The 16,615-nt window shown below is 35.7% G+C and overlaps 1 protein-coding gene across 1 annotated transcript in view; it reads left to right on the forward strand.

Moving 5' to 3' along the window:
• LOC127833690 (uncharacterized) overlaps positions 1–12,644 on the forward strand; it is a 155,205-nt gene extending 142,561 nt beyond the window's left edge. The window contains exons 11-13 of the mRNA XM_052359102.1: positions 4,606–4,723; positions 5,909–6,002; positions 10,149–12,644. Coding sequence (XP_052215062.1) covers positions 4,606–4,723; positions 5,909–6,002; positions 10,149–10,221 — 285 coding nt within the window. The 3' untranslated portion in view covers positions 10,222–12,644. The remainder of the gene's footprint in view (positions 1–4,605; positions 4,724–5,908; positions 6,003–10,148) is intronic.
• Positions 12,645–16,615: the final 3,971 nt, after the last annotated feature.

The raw sequence follows: 16,615 nt of genomic DNA on the forward strand, positions 1-16,615 counted from the left end.
CCCCATTTTACAAAGTGTGGCTCTTTTCTATTTCTAACATTTTTGTATCTCAATTTTTTTCCTAAGACACCAAGTAATGGTCCTACCCAGGAATTGTACTCGAGAGTGTCTCAATAGCCTTGGGTATTTTAAGCATCCATTTTGGGGTAGAAATTAGACCACATCCCCCCTTCCCTTTAATTCATAAGTATATATACTTTCCGCTCTAAAAAAAGAAAAGAAAGAAATAGACAAAGTTTGAGTTTTTAAATTCAAGTTTATTCTAGTCAAACAATGCTTTAAAATTAACATTCTATAAAACATTGCCTTTTGACTGGTGACCTGCATTTGGAATTTTATGCCTCAGACCAATAACAGTTGTCTTTTTATAGGATGTTAAAAGTATTGACATTCTCTATAAGATCCATATCTCTTAACAATTACAATAAAACAAGGAAATAATGTTCATTTGCTCTTCTTACTTAATAAACATGGTAATTCTCTTCTACATTTATCTGTTCTTTCCCATTAGGAACACACATCAAGTTAATTTACAAGCTAAAATTGTGCTATTTTCTGCCTATAAAATGACTTCTGTGTCAATGTCATTTTTGTCCGTGAAGTAAGCATATTGGAACAATATTCATATCTGGAAAACTTCGCAGTTTTTGAAAAATGTGTCTTGTGGGGTCAAAAAATAGGGGACTAGGTCAAATTAAATAAAAAGCTAATTTACCCTCTAGAGAGACTACCTGTATTGCCCTATGTTCATGAAACTTGGTAAGAATAATTGTCTAATTATATCTGGCATGAATCCAGAACTGGGTCATGTTGGGTAAGAAAGTAGGTCAATATGTCATGTTTAAAAAAAGCTTGAGAACACTCAATAAAAACGCCGCTCTTTAACAGTGTTAGGCTCAGCCAGTGTAAAGCTAATTTTTAAACTACTAGATTTTTATTAAAGCACTGCACCAACACTGCAAAGTTTTATATTTGTATCAATGGTACAGCCCAGTAAAATCGGGCTGTCCATTTTATGGCCGTTATCGACCTTTTAATGCAGAGTTTAATGTTAAGCAGTGTGCTCGGGCAATCGTTTTTAACCGAAGTCCCAAGGGTAAACAATCCCATTAGTCAGTCAGACTCAAGAAGTCACAATCCTCCAACTCTTGCCACTTGTTGACCTTTATATTGAAATACTTTTGGAACACTAATTTAACCCAATTCTTTTTTAACCCAAAGTGAATAGTTTTGTCCAAGATCATTAATGCTTCCTGCAAACATTTTATACTTGCTTGGACGATTTCTTCAAACATTACAAACACCTCAATATCACCTGTCCTCATTTTACATTGTCATTAACCTTCTGGACTAATGCAGTCTGTCGAATTCTTGGTTAACATTTTTACTTACTAAGCACTCCGTGCACTCTCATCACCTTACTCCAATGTTACCTTGACTTTCACCCTTATTTTGGACTTAAGACTTATTTAAATGGGCCAATGAATCAATACTGACAAGGCTCACAATTGTTTTTTCTACACTGTTGATTATAATGACAAAGTCATGAACCCTGTATAATATGAGATTTTTATTCTTAGTCATTCTGCCTCCGTATTGAACATGACCGCAACTGTCTTTATTGAAGGTTCATCTGGTGTACTGCAATTTAATTACAATGATAATGAAAACTACCATCCTATAATCACAATAATTTATTTAATTACTTGGCGGGGATGCGTTGGATTGTTGCAGCCAACCCCACAGACTGTCAAAGATAATTAATTCTTTAACATGAACAGCAAGGTCTCCTACAGAGATCATATCCAAACAGGGTTGTTCATGTATAAGGTAGGATGGTATAGTGTGGGGTCAAGCACTTTTCATGTATAAGGTAGGATGGTATAGTGTGGGGTCAAGCACTGTTCATGTATAAGGTAGGATGGTATAGTGTGGGGTCAAGCACTGTTCATGTATAAGGTAGGATGGTATAGTGTGGGGCCAGTCCTACAGAGATCATTTTCAGGCAAGTCTGTAGGCTAGAACCATGGTAGCGGAAGGCTTGCAGAGCACTACCATGGTTCGAGTTGAGCATGATAATCTTGATCTTTATCCAAAAGTCATTTTATATTCTATTTATCCTAATATTTCCTTCCTTTTAATACCCCCACTAAACAAAGATTAGGGGGTATATAGGAGTGAGCTTGTTGGTCGGTCTGTCTTGTCTGTCTGTCTGTCGGTCAGTCCTTGTCCGCTCTCTTATTCAAGTAGTTTTCATCCGATCTTCACCAAACTTGGTCAGAAGTTGTATCTAGATGATGTATATGTCAAGTTTGAACATGTGCCTTGCAGGGTCAAAAACTAGGTCACGGGGTCACTAAGTGTGTTTTAAACATTCAGCATGTTGTCCGCTCTCTTATTCAAGTAGTTTTTATCAGAGTTTCACCAAACTTGGTCACATGTTGTATCTAGATGATATCTAGGCCAAGTTCAAACATAGGTCATGACAGGTCAAAAACTAGGTCATTGGGTCACTTGGTACGTTTTACACATTCAGCATGGTGTCTGCTCTCTAATTCAAGTAGTTTTCATCCGATCTTTACCACACTTGGTTAGAAGTTGTATCTAGATGATGTTTAGGTCAAGTTCGAACATGGACCATGCAGGGTCAAAAACCAGCTTACGGAGTCACTTAGTGCATTTTAAACATTAAGAATGGTGTATGCTGTTTTTTGTGATGTCTGTGACAAAGCTTTGTTCCATTAATAATTATCAAATGTCGCATTTTTAGCTCGACTATTATATATGACATATATATAGTTGAGCTATCCTACTCACCCTGCCGTCGGCGTTTCCATTCCGTTTCGTTCCGTTAGCGTGCAAATGTTAAAGTTTTCGTACTACCCCAATTATTTTCACTGTCCCTTGACATATTGCTTTCATATTTTGCATACTTGTTTACCAACATGACCCCAGCCTATAAACAAGAGCAGACAACTCTATCAAGCATTTTGTAATAATTATGGCCCCTTTTATACTTAGAATATGCATATTATTGATAAATCTATGTTAAAGTTTGCGTACTACCCCAAGTATTTCCGATTTTCCTATATCCTTTGACATATTGCTTTTATATGTTGCATACTTGTTTTCCAACATGACCCCAACCTATAAACAAGAGCAGACCACTGTATCAAGCATTTTTACATAATTATGGCCCCTTTTACACTTAGATAATTGAACATTTTTCTTAAATTGCCATAACTTCTTAATTATGATCACATTTTATTATTACTTTGACAAAACAACACTTACCTGAATACCACAATGGATTCCTCCCAAACAATACCCCACGCCCCTACCCAGAATCCCTTCCCACCCACCCCCCCAAAAAAAATTTATTTTTTATTTTTTTAAAACATCATCTAATAAATTACCACACCCCACATTATACCCCCCTCTCACCCCCTCTACCCCCCAATTTTTTTTAAACATCATCTTATAAATTACCCCACCCCACATTATACCCCCTCTCTCCCCCCCCCCCCACCCCCAATTTTTTATTTTTTTCCTTTATTTTTATTTTTGAAAGATCGTCTAATAAATGACCCCCCCCCCCCCCCCCCCCCCCCCCCCCGCCCCCATGTGTTCAATGTGGTGTAATTTTGCACTCAAAAGCAGGTTAATTTACATCCAGCTATACATTTTGAAATGATGTTAGACCAAAGTGTAGGTTTGATTAAAATTATGTTAAAAATAACATCAAAGTCACTTCAACATTATGTTCGATAGATCACAACCAAACTTGGATACTTTGTGATTTGATGTTAAAGCTAAAGTAATTATGTCTTAAGGATTATTGTCTAACTGCTTTAAGTGGTATGTTAATTCAATTAGAAACCTATCAATATTGAACTTGTTACAGTAACAGAGAACAATTAAAGTTATCCAGATTATTACATTTTGCTATATTATACGCCTTTTCCTAGCCATCATACAATATTTTATTACTAAAACTCACATTTATATTGATTACTGAACCTTTTCGAAATAACAGATATACGACAGTTTCTTATTAATGAAATCTGGCATTTATTAGAAGTATCAGGGTGGTTTTCTCATCTCCATTTTCATGACAGTCACCAAAGGCCTTGAAACATTGACATTGATCAATGAATACCACAACATTTGTGACATTCCATACATTCGTGTTGGACTTTCGAAGTCGAAGTTTTGAGATGGTTGTCTTTATCCGTACTGAGAAAAAGAGATGCACATTTAGGGAGTTTGAGCCTCACGCAAGAACGTAGTAATGATATGAGTCGTGTACTGAGAAAACTGGGCATAATGCTTGTGCGTAAATTGTCATCCCAGATTAGCATGTGCAGTTCGCACAGGCTTATCTCGGATAACACTTTCCGCTTTAATGACATATTTCGTTTAAATGAAGTCTCTTCAAAAATCCAATTTAGGCGGAAAGTGTCTTCCCTGATTAGCCTGTGCGGATTGCACAGTCAATCTGGGAAGACTCTTTACGCACATGCATTTTGTCCCGTTTTTTCAGAACACGACTCATGTTATAAATGAACGCATTTCATGTTTTAGATTGGTGTGTATCTGTTGCAGGCTGGTATACCGGGGCTGGGTGAGCGGCGCAGGAAGAAGCTGAGCGTGCGCCAGCTACAGCAGATGAACCTTGCTCAAACCCAGGTCCTGTACAATGACCTCCAGACACAGATAGAAAGTGAGATAATCATTAGATATGTTCTGTGAAGTATAGAAAGTGAGATACTAATTAGATATGTTCTGTGAAATACAGAAAGTGAGATACTAATTAGATATTTTCGGTGAAATATAGAAAGTGAGATAATCATTAGATATGTTCTATGAAATATAGAAATTGAGATACTAATTAGAAAATTACTGTGAAATACAGAAAGTGAGATACTAATTAGATATGTTCTGTGAAATACAGAAAGTGAGATACTTATTAGATATGTTCTGTAAAATATAGAAAGTGAGATACTAATTAGACATGTTCTGTGAAATATAGAAAGTGAGATGCTAATTAGCTATGTTCTGTGTAATATAGAACGTGAGATACTCATTGGTTTTGTTCTGTAAAATATAGAAAGTGAGATACTAATTAGATATGTTCTGTGAAATATAAAAAGTGAGATACTAATTAGATATGTTCTGTGTAATATAGAACATGAGATACTAATTAGATATGTTCTGTGAAATACAGAAAGTGAGATACTTATTAGATATGTTCTGTGAAATATAGAAAGTGAGATACTCATTAGATATGTTCTGTAAAATATAGAAAGTGAGATACTAATTAGACATGTTCTGTGAAATATAGAAAGTGAGATGCTAATTAGATATGTTCTGTGTAATATAGAACGTGAGATACTCATTGGTTTTGTTCTGTAAAATATAGAAAGTGAGATACTAATTAGATATGTTCTGTGAAATATAAAAAGTGAGATACTAATTAGATATGTTCTGTGTAATATAGAACATGAGATACTCATTAGATATGTTCTGTGTAATATAGAACGTGAGATACTAATTGATATGTTCTGTGAAATATAGAAAGTGAGATACTAATTAGAAATGTTCTGTGAAATATAGAAAGTGAGATACTAATTAGATATGTTCTGTGAAATATAGAAAGTGAGATACTAATTAGATATGTTCTGTGTAATATAGAAAGTGAGATACTAATGTGATATGTTCTGTAAAATTTTGGCTTAATGCATATGAGTTGTAAATTGTTGTCCCAGGTTAGCCTGTAAAGTCCAAACAGGCTTTATCTGGGCCGACATTTTTGGCTTAAGCTTGATTTTCTGTTATAAAATAATTCCTTTAAAGACGGTGAGTACCAAGTTTCCCCAAGCCAATGGAGTGTTGCCTTATGTTTCAGGTCTCAACGAGGACCTGGTTCGTCTGCTGATGGAGAGAGATGAACTGCACATGGAGCAGGACTCCATGCTGGTCGACATTGAAGACCTCACCAGGTATAACACAGCTGTTCCTTTTTATGCCCCCCTTGTTTTCTTGGATGGTCGGTGGACCAGATTGTTTCCAATCAATAACTTTTCAAAGATTCTTATCAATAACTTGTAAACTTGGCTTGATACTTCACATGTCCATTGGCCTTGAACAGTAGATGACCCCTATTGAAATTTGGGTCACTAGGTTAAAGGTCAGACCACTGTCACAATTAGTGTGAAAATTGTTTCCGATCAATAACTTGTAAACAAATTTACCAATTGGCTTGATACTTCACGTGTGCTAGCCTTGGACATTAGATGACCCCTTTTGAAATTGGATTCACTAGGGCAAAGGTCAAGGTCACTGTCACAATAAGTGTGATGATCGTTTCCTATCAATTACTCGTCAATGAATTGACCAATTAGCTTGATACTTACCATGTGGATGGGCCTTGGACAGTAGATGATCCCTATCGAAATGGGTGTCACTAGTTCAACGGTCAAGGTCACTGTGACATTAAGTGTAAAATTGGTTTCAGTTCAATATGTCATCAAAGGATTGAGTGATGGGTGTCAAGGCCCTGTTTGGGGAGGGGGGGCATCTGACTCCGACCGAGGAGCTCTTGTTTTGTAGGAATTTGGGGCGGAAATTAAGCCTTAATCCCAACCTAAAGAAAGTGCATTTTTTCCCAAGTAACTTCCTTAAACCACAAATTGAAAGTTTCACAAATAAAAAAGGATTTGAAACATTAAGTGCATACAAAATATAATATAGAAAACATTTTTCATTCTCAATTTAAAGTATTTCTTAGCACAAAGAGAACAACACCAAATTCCCAATATATTGAAAACAAAGCTGCTTTTTCCAATTCAAAGAACCCGGGACCTTTCCCTAAAAGATTTTTTTTTAAATTACTGCAAATAGTCTTCAGGGAAATTCTGGCTTTAAGAATGACTTGTACCTTAAGAGTTGTTCATGGTGTAGTCCTGGGTAAACCTGTGCATTGTGCAATAAATAGGTGTCCACAATCTGTATTTCTCCTGCTTGGGTCACCATTCTATTGAATTCTTATGTGAAATATGACTTACTTTACCGATCCCTCTGATAGAGCAGAAAAAAATGTAAAAGAGGCTTTCTGCATCTGCTTAAAGTGTCATTCCATGTATTTGCCTAAAATGCAAATGCCTAAAGGGATTACTGTTCAATTGCCTAAAGTGTAATTGTCTAAAGTGTCATTGTTGTTAGTGTCCTTGCCAAAGTGTCTTTGTCTAATGTGTCAACACCTTAAGTTTTCATCGCTTAAAGTGTAATTGCCTAAACCTTTTCCACTCTGAAGAAAAGTGGCATTTGCTATATGCAAACAGCATAAAACCAGAACACCCTGCCAGTAACTCACAGTCTGTTCAGTTTATATGCAGTTTGCTGCTCATCAGTATTTTATAAGTTTTGGAACTTAAGGTTTTACAACTTTGATATAGTTATTAGATTTTCTAAGGTACTAAAACGTGTCAATATGCGTTTCTTAGCAGTAACAGGTTAAAGAGTCATTGCCCTAAGTGTCATTAGCTCAAGTGTCATTAGCTCAAGTGTCATTAGCTCAAGTGTCATTAGCTCAAGTGTCATTAGCTCAAGTGTCATTAGCTCAAGTGTCATTAGCTCAAGTGTCATTAGCTCAAGTGTCATTAGCTCAAGTGTCATTAGCTCAAGTGTCATTAGCTCAAGTGTCATTTTGTGTGTCTGGATCCGACAGTCCACAATAAATAGATTTTTTAACATCAATATTTCATTCGATTGAAAGCTCACAAAGTTTTCTGAAAACAAGGACAATTGTTAATCATGTTTGAGTCCCTGATATGCCTATGCGGTCTGCAATACATTTGTAATCCTTTCCCCTATAAGAAAAGTGAAAATGGCTTTCCAAACAGCATAAAGCCAGAACAGCCTGCAAGTAACTTACAGTCTGTTCAGGTTTTATGGTTTGTGCTGCTCATCAGTATCTTAGGGTTGGAAATAAAGCCTTTAAAACTTAAATCTAGTAAGTGAGGTATTTAATTAAATTAAACTTTCAAAGGAGCTACAAATGCCTTGAAATAAGTATCTAAGTGGTAAAGGGGGGCCTCCCCTCTTTAATTATTTTGTTATAGTTACACCCATATTTTAATCATGATTTATATGAACCACACTCGTGTGAGAATGGGGCTTAATGCATGTACATAAAGTGTTGTCCCAGATTAGCCTGTGCAGTCCGTACAGGTTAATCAGAGATGACACTTTCCTTTTTATGCCCCTGGTAGGGTGGCATATAGCAGTTGAACTGTCTGTCAGTCCGTCAGTCTGTCCGTCTGTCCGAAAACTTTAACATTTCCCATAACTTTTGCAATATTGAAAATAGCAACTTGATATATGGCATACATGTGTACCTCATGGAGCTGCACATTTTAAGTGGTGAAAGGTCAAGGTCATCCTTCAAGGTCAAAGGTAAAATATATGGCTTCAAAGCAGCGCAGTAGGGGGCATTGTGTTTCACAAACACAGCTCTTGTTTATTTTTGTTTTTTCGTTTAAATGAATTCACTATTTAGAGATAATCAAGTTTATATGGAGAGTGTATTCGCTGATTAGCCTGTGTGGACTGCTCAGGATAATCTGCGATGACACTCCGCACATTAAACCCTGTTTTCTTAGAGCTTTTTTTCTGAAACAGATATCTTGTGTCATATGGCTCATTTTACCTCAAAATAAACCTGATTTGTGATTTTTAGTTTTACAAAGTGTGGTATTTAATTATTTCATAGACGACACTTTCTGCTTCAATGGTATTTTTCGTTTAAAGTAAGTCTCTTATCTAAAATCCAGTTTAGCTGGAAGTGTGGTCCCTAATTAGCCTGTGCTGACTGCACAGGCTAATATGGAATGACACTTCACACTTGCATTAAGCACTGTTTTCATGTGTTTAGGCTCATATTTTTTCTTAAATGGAAAACTTGTGTCATATCCCTTATTTCACCTATAAAAATGAACCTTATGTGAGGTATTTATTTGCACAGTGTGGGCCTTCATTATTTAGGACATAAGAAGCATAGAACTTAACTTGTTCAACCCTGAACTATATAATTATGGGTTTGTATTTTGTGGGGAATTGCAGGGTCTTGAACTGTATAATCTGATCAGTGAAGCATGAATGGTGATTGAATATCCGCTAATTCAATTTCTATTCCACCAATGGGCTGTCAATTAGATAATGGTTCTAGACAAATTCTGTTAGTGCAGCATTGAAAAAGGTCTCTTGTCCCCAGAGAGGAACACTGCTGTGTCTTTGTTATCTTAATATTGCAACTATGTATTCATCTTATAGTTCTTGTTATAGATTGCAATTCAGTTTTGGTAACAATTTTGTGGTAAAAACAAGCAATCATATTAGAGTAGCACTTATTGAATATTTGAGTTGCATTCTGGGAAAAAAGGGCTTAACGCATTTGTGAAATGTTTTCCAAGATGAGTCTATGCTAACTCAGGGAAGGAACTTTTTTCTTTTATGGAATTTTTTTGTTTAAACCCTAAATCCTCATTAGGCCTACAGTTTGGTTTCTGATAAGCCTTTGCAGTCTGCAGATGCTTAAAGTTATAATGTTGGTACAAATTATGACATGGAATTCTCCAATTTACGGGATTGTCATAGATTGATAGAATAGCATCCCTTATGAAGATGTGCCAAATTTCAGCTTCATGTGTCTAGTAAATATATTGTTGAAAGCAGATATAATATTGCACTGATGAAAGAAATTAGCCTCCAGTAAATTAATTTTCTATGTAAACTGTGTTTAGCGATTGCGCATTAAAACTGATGTCTTATCTATAAAATTGGTTTTAGCAAAGTTTAAATAGATGTATACAAATCACATTAGAAAAAATAATTTCAAAATTCCCCGTTTGCTTCTCTTTGGTCAATACATTATAATTAGGTTATTCAAACTGCAATGAAAATATGTGGGGGATAAAAAAGGCATTTTAAACTTGGCAAAAAATATATTGTAAGAAAATTAAATGTGTATAATGTCTTGTATATGTAAAATGTATTAATCAATTTAAAAACTTGCCAACTTGAAATATGATAAAAGAATCACCAACATTAATCGTTTGTTCAGTAGCACAAATTGCCCTCCATTTCAGGAGAGCGGAGGAACTGGCTGATCGGGCAAACCGCGACGGAAAGACGAAAACATGCAAGATGCCGTCTAGATAACACTTAGCTGTCACCTAGAAACACATGGGTCCACGCAAGAAATTTATTTGATGTATTACATGATGCAGATTTGTGATGGAAGACTGCAAATAGAGACATATTTGACTCTTAGTGACGCAGTTTTCTCTGGGGAAGTTTATATAATGGATGCTGGTGTTGAACTTTTTCTGAGATTTTGCCGAAATGCACGGTATCTAAGGAACATCATATGTCTGTCATAATTACTGTAGAACAAGATGTAGCTATAATTGTTTTTGAAACAATTTAAGATTGAGATGGGTAAGACTTTGTGCAAACTGCCCTTTATATTCAAATTTTATTTTTTCTGCATTGATGCAATTAGTATTTATTTAATAACAACTACTTCCATACTGTTTGCATCTGGGTTACATACTAGTTTATTGATACCGCCTGTTATTAGGCCTGTTCATAGAAATTGTTTAATTATGAAGTAGTATCTGAAACAGTGGCTTTATATAGATTTTTCATTTCACAGTATAGGAAAATATAAAGTACATAGTAGACAATGTAGTTTAGTGTTGAATAATGAAGATGAGGCACACTCTGGGAAAACAGGGCTTAATGCATGTGTGTAAAGTGTTATCCCAGACTAGCCTGTGCAGTCTGCACAGGCTAATTAGGGACCACACTTTATGCCTAGACTGGATATTTGCAAAGAGAAACTATCTTTAACGTAAAATTAAATTTAAGCTGTCAGCCCTTTTTAGCTCGTGCGGACTGTCTTATCTGGGATGGCACTTTTTGCACATGCATCCTCCTGTTCCCAGAGTGAAGCTTACTTTTAATTATTTTAGACATTTTGTGACATATCATACTGTAAAATCCATTACATTATGCATAATGCATGAAATCACTTGAGCTTCAGTCAATCATTTACATGCGACATTTAGTTTACCCTTTCATAGATCACTATTGATACATTTATAAAGTTGTGTGGCCTACTCCAAAGTTTGGGTAAACATATCGCAGTTAATTATCAGGAAAAAAAATGTTTAAGGAAAAAAAGCATGACATAATATAAGTTGTGATAAATAGTTTACAAATCATTTGTTCCTGACTGAACAATATCTTACAACCTTCAAATTATTTCTGTGGGCATTTTATTTATAGATACTTTTCATGTACAGTTTTTATTCTTAAGTGAAAGAGTGAACACCTAGAAAATTTCCGAGGGCCATTACAAAATTATCCCAAAAAAGGAAAATTGTGTCAAACTTGTTCCAAAAGGGCATTATCTGCAAAATTATTTCAATCCGAAAGGCATGTAAACGAATATTTTAATTGGTTTGTGCAATTAATATCAAGCATTTAAAATTGCCAATCTGAAGATTTCAGTATGCAAATTTTCTCAATTTCAAGTTTTTTCGCTTTTTTCCCCAATATGTAGGGTTCTGGTACTTTTCCCAATTGGGCCAAAATAATGCAGAATTTGTCAGGGGATCAGTGTTAAAACCATGTTCTTAACCAAATTAACAATCTCTTCAAAAACAATTGTATTATGTGAAATAGTTAAGTGACTGTTACACACACAAAAACTGTTCACAAGTATGTGAACAAATGTTAATCACCATTACATAACCGTGATGTATCAATATATAAGCAAATCTTTCTTCCATGTATTGTTGTGCAACTCATTGTTGAACTGTGGTCTGACGTGTGTCTTTGCTTAGGACTGTAACAGAAACTTCTTCCAAACTTTGCATCAAGTGTTGTGAATATGTAGTGTATAACTGGTCTTGTGAAACTTCAAAAGTTACAATACAGCATTAGAAATGAAGCTACATTAAAACATTTTGTCACTAAAAAAATAATGCATTTTCGTGTGCTTACTTTTTCACATAATGGTTTATGCATATATGCATATATTAACAATTTATGGTTAAGCTTTTGATTTTGTGTTCACACTGTTAATTTATGGAAAGAAATGGGTAATTCTGTAATTACAGCATATATATATAACGATTTTAAGTCATATTTTGTTCTCACAATCTTAACCCTCTTTCTCCCATAACAAGCAAAGTGAAAATGGCTATGTGCAAACAGCATACAACCAGAACAGCCTGCTACTGTTACTAGCAGGCTGTTCTGTTTTATGCCTTTTGCAAAAAGCCATGATCACTTTGCTTCTGAGTGGGAAAGAGTTAAGTTTTGAATGCAGACCACCTGATTCTTACCTCAAGAAATGAATGTTTTAAGCCATTGAAATGCCTGCTTGCTGACATGTATACATATGTATACAGGTTATTAAATATTTATTGTTTTGTTGATTAATGTTGTTTATTTCCTTAACTGAATATTGTTAAGAACGTGTTATTGTGTTTCTTTATGCCATGCCATAATTTGTTTTATAGCATCATTTTATATATTATTTAATACTTAAGAGAATAAATTATTAACACAAACATTTTCTTATGCCTATTTTTCGCCCATAAAAAAGTTCTATATGTTTTCATTTTCATATTTAAACAAGCCCAGTCCCACACCGGAAATACAAACTGGCCTGTTCTCTGTGCAGCCCAAGATATCATAAGAACAAATTTTCTGACCAAGATTCTTCAAGATTGAACTACAAATGTGTCTTCAGAGTGGTAACAAGGTTTTCCTGTAGCCATATAAGAATAAATTCACCGACCCCTGGCGGCCATGTTTTTCAACCGAACAGAATCATGCGAACTAATCAAAGATATTATTAGGACAAATGTTTAAACCATGTTTCGTTAAGATTCAGCAATAAATGTGATTTATAGTGTAAACAAGGTTTTACTATAGCCATATAAGAAAAAATGCCCAACCCAGTGGCAGCTATGTTTTTCAACCAACCAGAACCATATTTGCACTAAATAGTAAAATTTCACTAAAGGCGAAGTGTTGTCCCTGCTTAGCCTGTATGGGGAGTATACAGGCTAGTCTGGGGCAACACTTAACCCTTTGCATGCTGGGAAATTTGTCATCAGCTAAAATGTCATCTGCTGATTTTCTAAAAATAACATTTTCTTTGATTTTTTTTCAAGGAATACTATCAGAATAGCAAACAGTTTGGATCTAGATGAGACGCCAAGTTCTGTGGCGTCTCATCTGGATCCAAACTGTTTGCAAAGGCCTTCAAAATGCGGTTCCAGCACTGAAAGAGTTAATGCACATGCATTTAGCCTCCTTATCCATTTTTTTTATAGGCAAAGTAGTTGGAGTTTAATTGCACTGTTGATATTCACGCCTGGTCCCCCACCAAATTCTCTTATTCCACGCTTGCAAGCATTCATTGATACACTTTAATGAAGCTTTAATGAAACCCATCAAAGCAGTTCTAAAATATGGCTCTGCATCAAAAATTCCTAAATCACGGTAGATGCATATCGGTGGCCTCTCTGTCAAAATGCTGCCTCTCTGTTCATTCTCGGCTGCCTCTCTGTTCATTCTCGGCTGCCTCTCTGTTATAAACATGAACAAGAGGGCCTGAAAGGCCCAAAGTCGCTCACCTGAGATAACAAGAGATTATTGGGACAAAACTACTTACCAAGTTTCATGAAGATCGGAAAATAAAAATATGGCCTCTAGAGTGTTAACAAGGTTTTACTATAGCCATATAAGGAAAAATGCCCCGCCCCTTATAAGCCATGTTTTTAAAGCAAACGTAACCATTTTCAAACTCATCCAAGATATCATTGAGACCAATGTTCTGACCATATTTCATGAAGATTGGACAATAAATGTGGCCTCTGGAGTGTTCACAAGGCAAATGTTCACGGCGCACGACGCACAACACACGACAGACAAAAGGCGATCATAAAAGCTCACCATGAGCACCTTGAGCTTAGGTGAGCTTAAAATGGATGATCGTAATTCACAAAACAGATAAGAAAATCTAAAATTAAAACCTGTAAGCACATTTGTGCATAAAAAGAGGTGGTCCATGAGTTGAAGCATATATCCAGCATATATCCAGCTACAGGTTCACAGTATTCCGCCATACCAAACACTTGTCACAAACTCTATCCAAGATGGAATGATGACGAGGGTGGTGGAACAATCGTGCATACATGCCACTTTGATGACTTTTTAACATAGCTTTTCCGTAATATTTCAAATATCTAATGTCATTGATATCATCTGTATGATCAAAACTTTATGTTAAATGTACGGTATATAGTAATTTTTGTCAATTTTACTGAAAAAAATGCCAACTTTTGCTTTTGTTGTGGCACGGAAAGCCTCTCGATTGGCTCACTTTTCTGGCGGGGGTAGCCTAGGCGTCGATTAACATTGTTATCTTTATAAGTAAAATGAGTTTAACACTGTTTAAAAGTATTGATAGTAAAAACTTAAATATCAGAATATTGGATGTAGATATCAAATGCGAAAGGGGACTTTTAATGTAACTATTTGGACTAACGCTATCGGTTACATATAATAGACGAATAGGCTTCCCGTCTGTAGACAGTCAAAAATGACCAAGTCAGACATCACTGACAAGCAAGGCCTGTGGTTTATCAAAGAGATCATAGCCAGAGTTCATCATGTATCTATGGACATAAGTCCACAGGTATGTAATGAACCCAACTATTCACAAATTAGTACAGGAAATAAATGATAATTATATCATTAAAAAAAAACTTTGACAAATCATTCATTTGAGTTATAAATACTCAAATTAAAAAATCTGTACAGTAACTGTGAAAAGAACTTAAATTCTTGGTAAGGAAATATATAATCTGAAATTTATAATAATTAATTATATAAATTACTTCCCTTGAAAATAATTGTCTCTAACAAATCTCTATTTTTAGTAGCAAATAATTACAAGCCACTACCGTGACTGTAGATTCACCACTCAAAATGTGCAGCTCCATGAGATACACATGCATGCCAAATATCAAGTTGCTATGTTCAATATTGCATAATTATCTCCTTTAAAGCTTATTACTTCCCTTTGATTTGTTTTTTTTTACCTTAGACCTTAAAGGATGACCTTGACCTTTTACCAAGATGTGTTTGTCATAAACACAATGCCGCCTACTGCGCCGCTTTGATTTATTTAACAAAAATATAAAATTTGGCAGGTCAGATAATTATGTCCATTCAAAGCTTTTTACTTCCCTTGGTTTGTTTTTCGACCCCGTGACCTAGTTTTGACCCGACATGACCCATATTCGAACTTAACCTAGATATTGTCTGCATACAACTTCTGACCAAGTTTTGTAAAGATTGGATGAAAACAATTTGAATTAGAGAGCTAACAAGAAAAGTGGGTGATGGTGGTCACCATGGGATGTGGTGGTGGTGGTGGTAGTCACCATGACCTTGACCTTTTACCTAGTGAAAATCAATAGGGGTTACCTGCTGGTCATGACCTTTGTCCCTATGTAGTTTCGTGATCCCAGGCCTAGGCGTTCTTGAGTTATCATCCGGAAACCATTTTACTGCTTCAGGTCACTGTGACCTTGACCTTTGACCTAGTGACCTGAAAGTCAATAGGGGTCATCTGCCGGTCATGACCAATGTACCTATGAAGTTTGATGATCCCAGGCGTAAGTGTTCTTGAGTTATCATCCGAAACCATTTTCCTATTTCCAGTCAACTATTTTACTGCTTCAGGTCACTGTGACCTTGACCTTTGACCTAGTGACCTAAAAATCAATAGGGGTCATCTGCCAGTCATGACCAATGTCCCTATAAAGTTTCGTGATCCCAGGCCTTAGCTTTCATGAGTAATCATCCGGAAACCATTTTCCTATTTCCAGTCACTGTGACCTTGACCTTTGACCTAGGGACCTCAAGATCAATAGGGGTCATCTGCCAGTCATGGCTAATGTCCCTATGAAGTTTCATGATCCCTGGCGTAAGAGTTCTTGAGTTATCATCCGGAAACCATTTTCCTATTTCAGGTTAACCATTTTACTGCTTTAAGTCACTTTGACCTTGACCTTCTGACCTGAAAATAGAAAGGGGTCATCTGCATGTCATGAGCAATGTCCCTATGAAGTTTCGTGATCCCAGGCCTAAGCGTTCTTGAGTTATCATCCGGAAACCATTTGTTACAATCCACATAGTGATGGGGGGCATGAATGTTTTACAAACAGCCCTTGTTACAATCCACATAGTAATTATACAAATATTAAAGCAATTTTTCAAGACATTTTTCCTGTTTTTGAGCAGTGTGTTTTGTAGAAGGATATTAAAATAATGTGAGTTGTGATGCAGGTATGCAATCACACAAATGGTTTGTGATTAACTTATTCATTTATGAAAATAATTGGTTTAATTGTGAATGCAAAAAAAGTATTTCTGTGAGTAAGCTATTATTCCTGTACATTTGAATTTGCAAATATGAGAATATTTATTTGTACAGCTCTGAAAGTGTGGAAGTGCTCTTCTG

This window comes from Dreissena polymorpha, chromosome 6, assembly GCF_020536995.1.
Source record: "Dreissena polymorpha isolate Duluth1 chromosome 6, UMN_Dpol_1.0, whole genome shotgun sequence".
Taxonomy (NCBI): Eukaryota; Metazoa; Mollusca; class Bivalvia; order Myida; family Dreissenidae; genus Dreissena; species Dreissena polymorpha.